This window comes from Anguilla anguilla, chromosome 2, assembly GCF_013347855.1.
Source record: "Anguilla anguilla isolate fAngAng1 chromosome 2, fAngAng1.pri, whole genome shotgun sequence".
In the NCBI taxonomy this organism is placed as follows: domain Eukaryota; kingdom Metazoa; phylum Chordata; class Actinopteri; order Anguilliformes; family Anguillidae; genus Anguilla; species Anguilla anguilla.
This window is the reverse complement of record NC_049202.1, coordinates 28,867-40,729: the sequence shown is the minus strand read 5'-3', so window position 1 is coordinate 40,729 and position 11,863 is coordinate 28,867. Positions and strand designations below refer to the sequence as shown.

Here is an 11,863-nt window from a genome sequence, read left to right as displayed (position 1 = left end):
GTGAAATTAACCAATTATTTCAGTTACATTTCAATAGGGGGTTCTTCAAAAAAAATTGTAAATATTTTATCAACTTTTGACTTTTATTGTCCTTTAGTATTTTAATTGACGATAGAAGTGAAAATAAATAAATAAATAAATACCTTTGCTTGAAGTCCGTTTCGTTTTTACGGTTTCCTTGACGGTCACGTTCACATTCAGATAATGCTTAGAAAGTCTCATGTATTGCTCAGATAATAATGTATTAATAATATGAACTTGATAAATTGAATATATGGAACAATATGACAAAATATGGCTTAGCTATTACATTACATTACAGGCATTTAGCAGACGCTCTTATCCAGAGCGACTTACACAACTTTTACAAAGCATTTTTACATTGTATCCATTTATACAGCTGGATATATGCTGAAGCAATGCAGGTTAAGTACCTTAACAGGTACAACGGCAGTGTCCTTACCTGGACCCTATTGGAAATCCAGAGCCATGAGACTTCCTGAACATGTGACCTGGGAAATGTTAAACATGTTACATTCCTTATTCTGAAGATATGACTGTAGGCAAGTGGTGAAAGGAACTTGACCAATTATACAATAAGGACACCTAAAATCAACCAATTAAACTAGGGTGAACCGTCATTTCTGAAAAGGGCCAATGTGGAGGCAGGTTCTTATTCCAGCTGGGCACTAAAACGGAACTAATCAAGGTCCTTATTTAAAACCATGTTTAGTTAATTAATCAGGGACAGAGTAGAACATAAATTTGCACCAAAACCACGAGTGGACAGCCTGTGGTAAGTAAATGATTAGTTTAAATTATTAGGATTTTGCAGTGTGTTTACTGCTTAACAAGTGGCTTCAGAAAGTGCTATGTCAGCTTCTTGGTTTGGAGGATGCAACCAATGGTTTAAGAGGTCAGGTAAATCAAGTAGCTCTGGGATTGATCCCAACCGTGTCAGTGCTGACTGTGGGTACTACAAAACTGGAGTAGTGTCTCTCAGGGTAAGGGAGGGTTCAGTTGACTGTGGTCTGCTCGCTAAAGATCCACATGAAGTTTCTTCCTCCAGCTCATGTTTGTGAAGATGGGCTTGTGTGTGAAAAGAAGCAGTCAGCAATATTGCATGCTTCAGTAGAGTACATGCTTCAGGTGAGTGCATGCATCCGGAAAATGCATGCTTAGAGCCAGAGCAAGCTTCAGGAAAATGCATGCTTAAAGCCAGAGCAAGCTTCAGAAAAATTCATGCTTAAAGCCAGAGCATGCTTCAGGAGAGTGCACGCTTAAGGCCAGAGCATGCTTCAGTAGAGTGCACGCTTAAGACCAGAGCATGCTTCAGGAGAGTGCACGCTTGAGGCCAGAGCATGCTTCAGGAGAGTGCACGCTTAAGGCCAGAGCATGCTTCAGGAGAGTGCACGCTTAAGGCCAGAGCATGCTTCAGGAGAGTGCACGCTTAAGGCCAGAGCATGCTTCAGGAGAGTGCACGCTTAAGGCCAGGGGAAAGGCATAAAATCAAACAGCCATATAGTAATCAGAATTGAACACAAAATCGGGCGAAAACACGCCAAAACTGAAAGAACATCCAAAAGAAGGAATATAAAATTTTGAACTACCTCATTAAAGACTCTGTTGAGGGATGAAAGTGTATTTATAGCTTTTGTCTCCATCTGCTGGCTACAAAATGCACAAAACAGAGAAAATAACTGAACAACCATTAACTAGAATGTCCTTGCGCCATAATTTAGGTTATTCTTCAGAAATTGTTTAGCCCCAAGTCAGGAATATTAAAAAAGCTGACATTTAAATTTCCCACTGATGTCTAAGCAATATTGTCTTCAGTGACTTGAAGTAAACTACAAATCCCATGCATCTCTTGGGTGGTGTTATAAAAAATAAAAAAATTACATGTTTCAGAAAGGCATATGAGGAGAGGAGGGTTAAAGGAGGATAAGGGGCAACAAACAACAATATAATTAACTCACATATTTCGCGTGTTTTTGGCTATTTCTGTAGTTTTTCTTTGTTAAGGCACTTCCCGTTGTCTGTTTATGCGTTTCCTATAGCAGGCCTATGACTTTCTTAACATACTTCCGGTAGTATTACTATGCTTACGCTAGAAGGGGGATTTGCCCACACGTCCTCCTGGAAAAATATTGAAATAAAAGATCCTGTCATTTTAAACAATTAATACAGACTGTCACAACCAGTCCATAACAAAGTGAGTCCTCTCATTACCATTTACTTGTAAACATTGACGAATGATTTAATTAGGATACTTATCTTTATGAATTTCAGCCAATCGTGAGTTCAACAAGAAAAGTGAGATATTAATGTCAAATCATCCAGTTATACATTTATATCAATGGTTCAGACTAAATCCCCTCAATACTGGGCACCACATTCATAAGTGGAAGATAAGTACGTATTTTATATGGTTTTTCGATTAATGTTTTTGAAACTGACATCTTGTTTAAAAAATATTTTTTTTTAAAAATATATAGCTGCTCCCTCAAATTTACTAGGTTTGAAATACATTTCAGATGTAAGTGCAATTAAAAAATAAAAATGTAAAATTCGGGTCAACTTTTATTTTTGATTAGTATTTTTCTAATATAACAAGTGTATGAACAAATAACTTATGACACGCCTGGCTGTGTGCATTAGACATCAGATTTTTTAAATTAGTTAGTTAGCTGAATCTTTATATTATATTATGTTTGAGAAAAATGGAAATGTAGGCAAATTATAGACTAATTAACGTGCAAATGTTACAGTCCACGAGTTACGGGCTATTTCTAACCACTGCTGCAATTAGCAGATTACTTCCTATGGTTTATACCTAAATAATCTCAGACGATGTATATAAATGCCTAAATAAAGACGTACGACTCATCACAGTTGTATTTTAATGCAGCTTAGACACAATGTGTAGAAACTGTGAGAAAATTTCTTCTTCATATTACCATGGTACACATAAAATACCTTACGTTAATTGTATTACAAATACTTCATAACCCTCCAATCGGGCTTCATAGCTTGGTGGACTGCGTTTATCGTTTTTATAAAGAAAATAAACCTCCAAAAGCCATAACTGCGAATAGAAACTTTGGGAAGTACAGCAGGTCAGAATAAAATTAAGAAACTAACGTTACAAAAAGAAAACCTGCCCACTGCATGATCACAGAAACCGTGTAAGAATAACAAAAACCCCAATAACAAAAATAAAACGTCCGTCCGCGGCTCCGATTCACTGCGCTCCGGCCGCAGTTCTACTTCAGTGTTGAAAAGTGACGATTCCATCCGCTACACAAAATAGATCCCAATTAATCGTATTTTAAAAGAAAACAGACCGACTTAAAATACAAACGAATTTCTGTCTCGATAAACTAAATTTGTTCCTTGCTCATAAATTCGGGTACAAAAATCATTAAGTGTAGTAAAAAATAACTTCAAATAACAATAATAATAAACCGGTGGAGTGATATTTGACAAGCACAGTACTGCGTAGACTGGGGAGTAGTTATCTTGGCTAAAGTAGCACCTTGCATGCCGTTTAATTTTTTATACATTAAAACAAAATTAATAATAATAAGTGATGCCTGGAATGATGGAAAAGGGTTCAGAGTACTTAGGGAAAGGACGATCGAACGGAACCAAGAGTCCTTCCAACGCCTCGAATGGACATTTTTCTGACGAAAGCGGCAGCGACGACGAGCACGGTATAGCCTCGAACACAAGTCTCTAACCACGGTCGTTTTCTCTTGTATTCGCTGTTGTACTTGTTAAGTTTGGAATGCCTAATGTTTGATTTTCAATTTTTTTTAGATGTGGGAATGCGAGTGGGGTCTGAATACCAAGCAACCATCCCCGAATTTGATCCCGGTATGTTAGAATACAAACTGAAAACCACCATAGCTATGATACCTGACATTAGCAGTGGTAGCCTCGGAATGGTATTGTAGCGAGGTAGGAAATATGTAACGTCTAGGATAATGTTAAGATTGTTTTTAATGCACACTTTAAATTTGTACGTATTGCTAGAGACCATATTCAGTGGAAGTACATTTTGTGAAAGCACACCTCGCACGTCACGTATCCTACTGTAGTTAGGCTATAACTGCCGTTACCTGAATTTTAAAGTAAGGCAGTTGCCTAAGTTGTACAACCATGCAGATTTCCCTTGCATATTTTCTTTAGTGTGAAATTTTGTATTTTTGTGTGGACGGAGAACAAATTGCCTTTCGTTTAAGTTCTCACCCGGTCTCGGTCGCTGTGTTGCGCGGTTCGTAACTATAGCTGCCCGATTGTTTAACGCTGTCGATGCGCTATAGATATTTACTGTTGTAGCAGTAGCACGACTTTAAAAAACAGCAGGAAACTGAATTAGATATAAGCACAAACTACCTATTTGCTTCAAACGCAGTACATAGGAGTTGTTAGAGTTGTTCCTTGCACGACACCGCTTTGCTGAGACTTTATTCATTGTTGTAGGTTCCACAAAATACAGCGAAAAAGACAGCGGGGGCATGTTGGTGTGGTCCCCATATCACACGATTGCCGATACTAAATGTAAGTCACAGTTTTGCTTTTTACAGTGCAGTGTAAATGTTGTATTACTTATATAATTAAACTAAAGTTATATAATTTTGCCCACAGTGGATGAATACGTTGCCATTGCAAAAGAAAAACACGGATACAATGTTGAGCAGGTCTGTTTTGCTTTCATAAACTAATTAATTACAAAGAATATAGCCACGCACAAACGTTACTTGGCTAAGAAAGTGCAGAAGAACATTTGTCCTAGAAGGTAATAGTTGTTCTCATTTGTTGATATGAAACAGTTGTGCTGTTTCATATCAGTTCAATACTGATGCTGGTAATAGACAGGCCTGTCGTTTAGTATTCACAGTGAACGAGACACTTATTTGCAGGCTCTGGGCATGCTCTTCTGGCACAAACACAATATAGAGAAGTCCCTGGCAGACCTGCCCAACTTCACCCCGTTCCCTGATGAGTGGACCGTGGAGGACAAAGTGCTGTTTGAGCAGGCCTTCAGCTTTCATGGGAAAAGCTTTCACAGAATTCAACAAATGGTAAAATCTTCACCTGTCACATGCTTTTATAAACCCATCTGACCCTGAAATACAATATAGAACACACAATGGTACCTACAGAAGAGCTTTAGGTTCATATTATTGATAATATACCTACAAGTGTTTTTTGTTTATTTTTAAAAACTGCGCAATTACCTCAGTTTAATGAGAGTAAAGACTGTTTCAGTCCACATGCCTGTTCAAATTGAAGAAAAATAAAAGGTTCAAAAGAAACTCTGAAATTTTATATGAACAGCCATGTTGTGTTTTCACATTTAAACTGAAATAGTTTACTTAGATGTGCTAAACATTAAATTGGTGGCTTTTAAAGGGGCTTTGATAAAAGCTTTATGTATTTGCCCACTGGAAGCTCCCAGGGTATGAGCTCTGTTGGAAATGTAAAGTGCAGTTATATGTGAGGTTAACTGATGGAATATGCCTGCTCTGTCCCCTGGAAGCTCCCAGACAAGTCCATCTCCAGTCTTGTAAAGTACTACTACTCCTGGAAAAAGACACGTTCCAGGACAAGTCTAATGGATCGACAAGCCAGAAAGTTAGCAAGCCGAAACAATCAGGATGAAAGGTACCATTTTAACAGCTCTTTGTGTGATGCTCTTATAGAGTTTCTGGTGGAAAATTGGTTCGCACTCAAAAAAATGGCTACAAAGCTTCTGCACACTGAAGGCGGCAACATGCCGAAACGTTTGTGCATGAATCTGCACTAGCCATTTTTGAGTGCGAACCAATTTCTTTTCAAGTGACGATATTTCTTTGGTTTCTGCGCAGCAAACATTAAAACGGGTGAGTGTGGTGATTTCGCTTGTTAGGGTAAAATGAAAATCTGACTTAAATGGTTTTAACACAACAGTGATGATGAAATGGAAGAAGCCAATCCCATTGAAGCGAACGACAGTGATTATGACCCAACCAAGGAGACCAAGAAAGAGGTAATATCTTCCAATTCCATATTACATTGCGGTCCTGAGATTTATCAGCTCAAACAAAGAAATTTGTCTGTATTTTTTAGAACCTCTTTTGTTTAACAGAGAATGATTGGGGGGAAACATTCTCCATGGTATTTATTTTAATACAGATGAAATGGTGTTCACATTAGAGGTCTGCATCCTGACCCAAGCCCAAATGGTGTGCTGTAATTATGTTGGGTATCGGGGCTATTTTTAGCTCTCTGACATCGGGTCAGATTTGGTGTAGGCCTGTTTTGCAGTAGCTTTCTGTCTAGCTGGCAAGCCTATAAAATGTGAATTACAAACATACTTTGTGCAAACACAGAAAGAACGATGAAGTCATTCCTGTGCCGTTTGCTGCAGGTGCATGCGACAAATGTAGTGTCACGTTTGACAGAAGGATAAAGGTGTTAAAAATGGATTGTGTTCTTCTTTATAGCTTCAGAGCACATGTGGCTTCATTGTTCGTGTCTCTTCTGCTGTGTTTTCAGACTCACTCTGAAACACCAGCCCCCACCACTAAGATCGGGCTGGGGAGACGAGAACATCAGACTCTCCAACATCGACACCACTCCCAGCGAGCCAAGTGCCGACCCCCCAAAGGCATGTACCTCACTCAGGAGGACGTGGTAGCTGTTTCCTGTAGCGCCAGCGCCGCTAACACTGTTCTTAGGCAGCTGGACATGGAGCTAGTGTCGTTAAAAAGACAGGTACTGCAGTTTCATACTTACAGAATGCCATGACACCCCTAATGTGCCAGGTCACCCCGAGTTACACAGCCATGAGAGCAAAAGGCTCAAATGATGTCATGCGTGTGAGCTTTGGCACACTGGAGAGAACAGTCACTTTGCAGCAATGTGCAATTAAGATCAAATTCACCATCAGGACAAGAATACCTGACCTGGCAGATTTTTTGCTTCAATACTTGGCTTGTTTGCTGAAGGTTCTGTTCATAATGAGCTTTGTTGTTCTCTCTGCTCATTCTCTGATCTCAGGTTCAAAATGCAAAGCAGCTGAACAGCGGGCTGAAGCAGAAGACGGAAGCTGGAATCGATGACTTCAGGCTGCCTGAGGTAACTTGTCTGAAATGTGAACAAGGGCAGAATTGTGGGACTTCAGTCACAGCTGTGAGCATTGCCGCATTGTATTATTTGTCGAACCCTATATCAAAAAAAAACATTTATCAAACAAAACAACATCAAAATGATACAAGAAAGCATTGTTTGTACCCAATTCAGATATGAATAAAATATCTTCTACAGTTTTAATCAAAACAAGTAATTTTAAATAAAGGATTGAAGCGCATATTTTTCTCTTGTAGTGCAACCAGAAAGTAAATGCCCGCTGGACAACAGATGAACAGCTTCTTGCAGTTCAAGGTAAGTGAAGACATGAGTCAAAGATTTTATATGCACAATTTTATAAGTCACTAAACTGAAAGAAGGTAATGCATAGGTTGTGTGTGTTTAAAAGTGAATGAGAACATGGGGAGAAATGGAGTGTCTGTAAGCCTTAACATTGTACTTGCTTGTATTCCTAGGGGTCCGGAAGTACGGGAAAGACTTCCAAGCTATTGCCGATGTTATCGGTAATAAGACCGTTGGGCAGGTAAAAAACTTCTTTGTGAACTACCGTCGGCGCTTTAACTTGGAGGAAGTGCTGCAGGAGTGGGAGGCGGAGCAGGGGACGCAACTCCCCCGTGGTGACAGCGCCCCCTCTGGGGAGGAGGGGAAGAACAGTTCCAGCACCCCATCAGGGAAGAGTACGGACGAGGAGGAGGAGGAGGTGCTGCAATGTTTCCCTTTACTTTAAAAACCCTGACATTTAATGAAGTTAAACGGTTTAAGTTTGAAGTTTGACTTAGTCAGGATTAACACCCATAGAAGGCCTGTGTATTCTGAAGCAGTGTGTGATGTGTGGCAGGGTGATGTTTGTGGATGTAATTTCCCCTCATTGGGCCTCATTCACGAAATGTGTGTACGATCACATTTCATTGTAAACTGTGTGTAAGAACGTATCCAAGAACATTTCAGTTTATCATTTTTTTCTTTCCTGTATTCCTGTGTTCATGGCTGTGTCCCTTATGCTAATCACATGAACAGGATTGCACATAAAATGTATAAACAGCCAGCATTCATCATCTCATACACCTGGGATATGCACAAAAACAAAGGTCTGCACAAGTGTCATGAATCTCATATGTGTGTGTGTGGCAGCGTGTGTGTGTGTCAGTGTGATTAGGTTTGGTCCTGTTTACGTAGCAGTGCGATTAGTTTGGTCTTGTTTAAGTGACGCTGTGGTGACGTCTCTCTCTCCCACAGGGTCCAGTGAGCCCGTCTCCAGGCCCCCACACTCCAGCGTCAGGTGCAGCATCCCTAAACCAGCCCCCACCCCTGCTGCGCCCCTCCCTCCCTGCCACACCCGCCCTGCACAGGCAGCCCCCACCCCTGCAGCAGCAGGCCCGGTTCCTGCAACCCCGCCCTACCCTGAACCAGCCCCCACCTCTCATCCGCCCCTCCAATCCCCTGCCCCCCCGCCTCAACCCCCGGCCTGCCATGGCCCCCGCCAGTGGCCAGCAGCCCCCCACACTGATCGGCATCCAAGCTGAGATGCCATCGCCCTCTCTGCACTGAGGCAGTGCCTCTTACAGGCCATAAGCATCCAGGCTGAGACACCATCGCCCTCTCTGCACTGAGGCAGTGCCCCCTACAGGCCGAGACACCATCGCCCTCTCTGCACCGAGACAGCGCCCCCTACAGCCCATAAGCATCCAGGCCGAGACACCATCACCCTCTCTGCAGTGAGACAGCGCCCCCTACAGGCCATAAGCCTGCTGCTTAAAGGACTCTTTTTTCTGCTGATGTCAGATGTGGAAGATGTGTGTTGTATTGGGCATGACTTAACCTGCCTGGAGTTTCAATATATTAGGAAAGGTTTTGCTTATTGTGGAGTTAATATTGTTATGTATATTTTGGCAAAGTACCTTTTTTTGTATTTATTTTAGAATTTGATGTGCTTAATTGGTCCTATGATGGATTTTTGTAGAACAGATACTTGATAATGGAACATAGATATGCTCTAACTCTCAGCTTCTATAGAAATGTAAGTCTGCTTAACTGACAATAGCTGCCAGGAGAATGTACCAAAACAACACTACACCTCTGCAGCAGCTGTTGGCCTGTTGCAGGCATAATGTGACATCAAGGTATTCTGTATTTGATTTAATACAGTTAATTATGTTACGTGCAGATTTCTTTCATTTAGAATTAGTTCTCTTCTGTATATAATCGGTTATTTATTTTTCTACTTGGTGCTATGAACTCTGGCTAATTATGCCAGCGTGCAGAACAATGACCACCATAAAAGTGCTCTTAAGTACCTTGAAGTTTGCATCTTTCCTTTGCTTTTTGTAATATGTATGGATTTAATTTGACCCTTTGTTATGTCAGATTAGGGTTAGTTAAAATGTAGGTAAAGGTTGTGCTGGCTTTGGGGTTCAATGGGGTGTTATTTACCAATATTTGAATACTCTAAACAGAGAGAATGTTACAGAATGCTGGTGTGTCCAGTCCACTTGTTTTTTATTTATTTTATAGCATCATTCAAAGAAAAGGATTTCATTTTCCTTCATTTGCAAAGTGGGACTGTATCTGAGCAGTTTGAATATCAGAATGGAGTTTGGTGAGAAACGTACCCATTTTCCTTGTATTTCGAATTCTTAGATTAAGGTTGTGTCCATACGACTTGGCTTTGAGAAAGTAGTTTACACCTATAAGAACAAAAGATACTCAATGCTTGGGAGTCCAAACTAGTTATGACGAGAACTGAATAAAATCATGCATTGTGTGTGAGTATTTTAGGATACAAGTAAAATGATTCTTTTATTCCATGTAAACACTGAAACGGGCATGGCATGTGCAGCAGTATGCACTCTGGGACTGATGACCAGTATGTATCATCACTGTGCTCCATTTTGCCTTAAATACACTGTACCCCAGTCTAGTCATTAGGGTTGTTTTTCCTCAGTGTGAACTCCATGCATGTGTGCTGTTGTAGTTTATTGTCTTCAAAGTCATTTGGCTTTCTGACAACCATACCTCATCCATTAAGGTGGTGTTTTTTATCTTCTGCATTCATTTTTCATATATAGCATCTGATTTAGTTCGGCTCCTGCTTGTATTAGGTTTGTTTTGCTCTTAAAGTCGTTTCTCTAATATAACAAATGTGCAGTTAGAGCACATCATTTGCCAATAATTTGTATTAAGTTTGAAATTTGTAATTGCTATTTGTGGTATGCACTCTGGTTGAGATAAATCTGACTTGAGATGAAATGGCAGTTCAGACAATATCATAAAATATCAGGTAAAGCAACAATGACTAGCATAGAAACAACTTTTGAAATGGCACTTTAAACTGTAGGATTTAACCTAGTTAAGTTCCTGGGGAGTTTCTGTCCGAGTCCAGGTGTTAGCTCTCAGATTTACTTTTCACAGGTCCTCAGGTAGAGAGTTTTGCCTAGATGAGTGTAATAGGTGGTGTGTCCTGGGAACCCTGGCATGTACAGAATGCACACTCTAAGAGGAAATGATGCTAGATTATGTATGTCACAGCCTCTACGCCTCTACTTGTAAAAAAAAAAAAAAAAAAAAGAGACTGCTGCAAGTTCAGTTCTAGGATAGAGCATCTCTTTCAGCATGCTTTACCTGTTTCAGGTGCTTTCAAATGGGTTATGTACTGCTGACCACATGTCTATGTCATGATGGGTAACTGCATATACTCTCCCTTTAAATTCATCTCATTTTAAGAGGTACAGATCATTTTTTTATTCCTAGAATTGTAAGTCTGCATGGAGAGACTGTTGTGACTCACTGCTTAATATAAGGATTTTGTTGTCACATGCTTGTTATTAAAAAAGGACATTTGGAAATGTGTGATTTAATGTCATGCTTTAATTGCTGTTATAACTTTATCCAAATATTCAAATTTGCAACAAATATCAGGAGTTTAAAAGCTGCTGAAAGTAAGAGTTTAGGGATTTTTGCTTGATTATGGAATGGAAATGTTCTGGTCCTGGATCTGCATGCCCATTCTGATGTGCTCGGGCTTGCAGTAGCCAAGCTGGTGATATTTTGCCTGTAACAGAGACTGATACATTTAAAAATATTTTATTTAAAATCTGATTAATTGCAACATAACATTTGCAGCTTCTGCCAATTTCAAAAACTTGTGATGCTCGGACATTGAATCTCAGGTCTATATTTGTTGTGCATTCATTGGGTGCTACTCTCAGCCTACTATACAGGGTTTATAGGTCCTTGAATTTGGGGATGGGGGGTGTGCTGTGACGTGAAACTGCTTTAAAGTGGCTTAACTAGCTTGCTTGCCTAATTCCTTCATCACCAGCACTGCACCTGTGTCTTATGAGCAGGACATGTCCCTTCATCTGCACCACATGACTTGAAAAAATAGTTGCATGAATACTGTCAGGCCACTAGAGAGCAGCACATCCCTTTTAGAACATTAACTGAAAAAATTAAATATCCTACTGTTCTATGACAGTGTATTATATTCTAAATATGGCACTGACAGCAGTCTAATGTGTCACATTTCCCCATAGTAATGAAATGAATAAATTCAGACTAAAATGCAACTATGCCCCTGACACAAACACACATTTCAATCTGCTGCTGCCTGTGACTGGAATGCTCTGCAAAAAACCCTAAAACTGGATAAATATGACCATTTCTGCCTTCAAACATGCCATCTCAGGCATTTTCACTGATTCCTGCAACTGTTTTTCTACCATGT

General features: G+C 40.1%; 1 protein-coding gene and 1 long non-coding RNA gene across 3 annotated transcripts; one reads left to right on the top strand and one right to left on the bottom strand.

Moving 5' to 3' along the window:
• Positions 1-376: 376 nt before the first annotated feature.
• LOC118221577 lies at positions 377-3,265 on the bottom strand. Its single transcript, XR_004764142.1, has 3 exons — positions 1,980-3,265; positions 1,611-1,671; positions 377-512 (listed from the first exon to the last, which is right to left on the bottom strand). It is a non-coding gene; the product is annotated as an uncharacterized LOC118221577 (long non-coding RNA).
• A 204-nt stretch (positions 3,266-3,469) lies between these two features.
• LOC118221575 (REST corepressor 3-like) lies at positions 3,470-10,982 on the top strand. 2 transcript variants are annotated; one of them, XM_035406783.1, is made up of 12 exons: positions 3,470-3,716; positions 3,823-3,879; positions 4,489-4,566; positions 4,654-4,706; positions 4,929-5,090; positions 5,549-5,673; positions 5,959-6,037; positions 6,547-6,765; positions 7,051-7,128; positions 7,377-7,434; positions 7,596-7,663; positions 8,377-10,982. In XM_035406783.1, the coding sequence occupies exons 1-12, from the start codon at positions 3,593-3,595 to the stop codon at positions 8,686-8,688; spliced, it is 1,413 nt and encodes a 470-aa protein (XP_035262674.1). In that variant the 5' UTR covers positions 3,470-3,592; the 3' UTR covers positions 8,689-10,982. The 2 variants fall into 2 exon arrangements, with proteins under 2 accessions (XP_035262674.1, XP_035262673.1); XM_035406782.1 differs by having other exon boundaries at positions 7,596-7,840.
• Positions 10,983-11,863: the final 881 nt, after the last annotated feature.

Excerpts from the sequence above, each read along its gene's own strand:
- LOC118221575 (XM_035406782.1), top strand. The coding sequence starts at position 3,593 with ATGCCTGGAATGATGGAAAAGGGTTCAGAGTACTTAGGGAAAGGACGA. Across the intron at positions 3,717-3,822 it reads CGGCAGCGACGACGAGCACG|ATGTGGGAATGCGAGTGGGG; the intron begins GTATAGCCTCGA and ends AATTTTTTTTAG. Across the intron at positions 7,841-8,376 it reads CGGACGAGGAGGAGGAGGAG|GGTCCAGTGAGCCCGTCTCC; the intron begins GTGCTGCAATGT and ends TCTCTCCCACAG.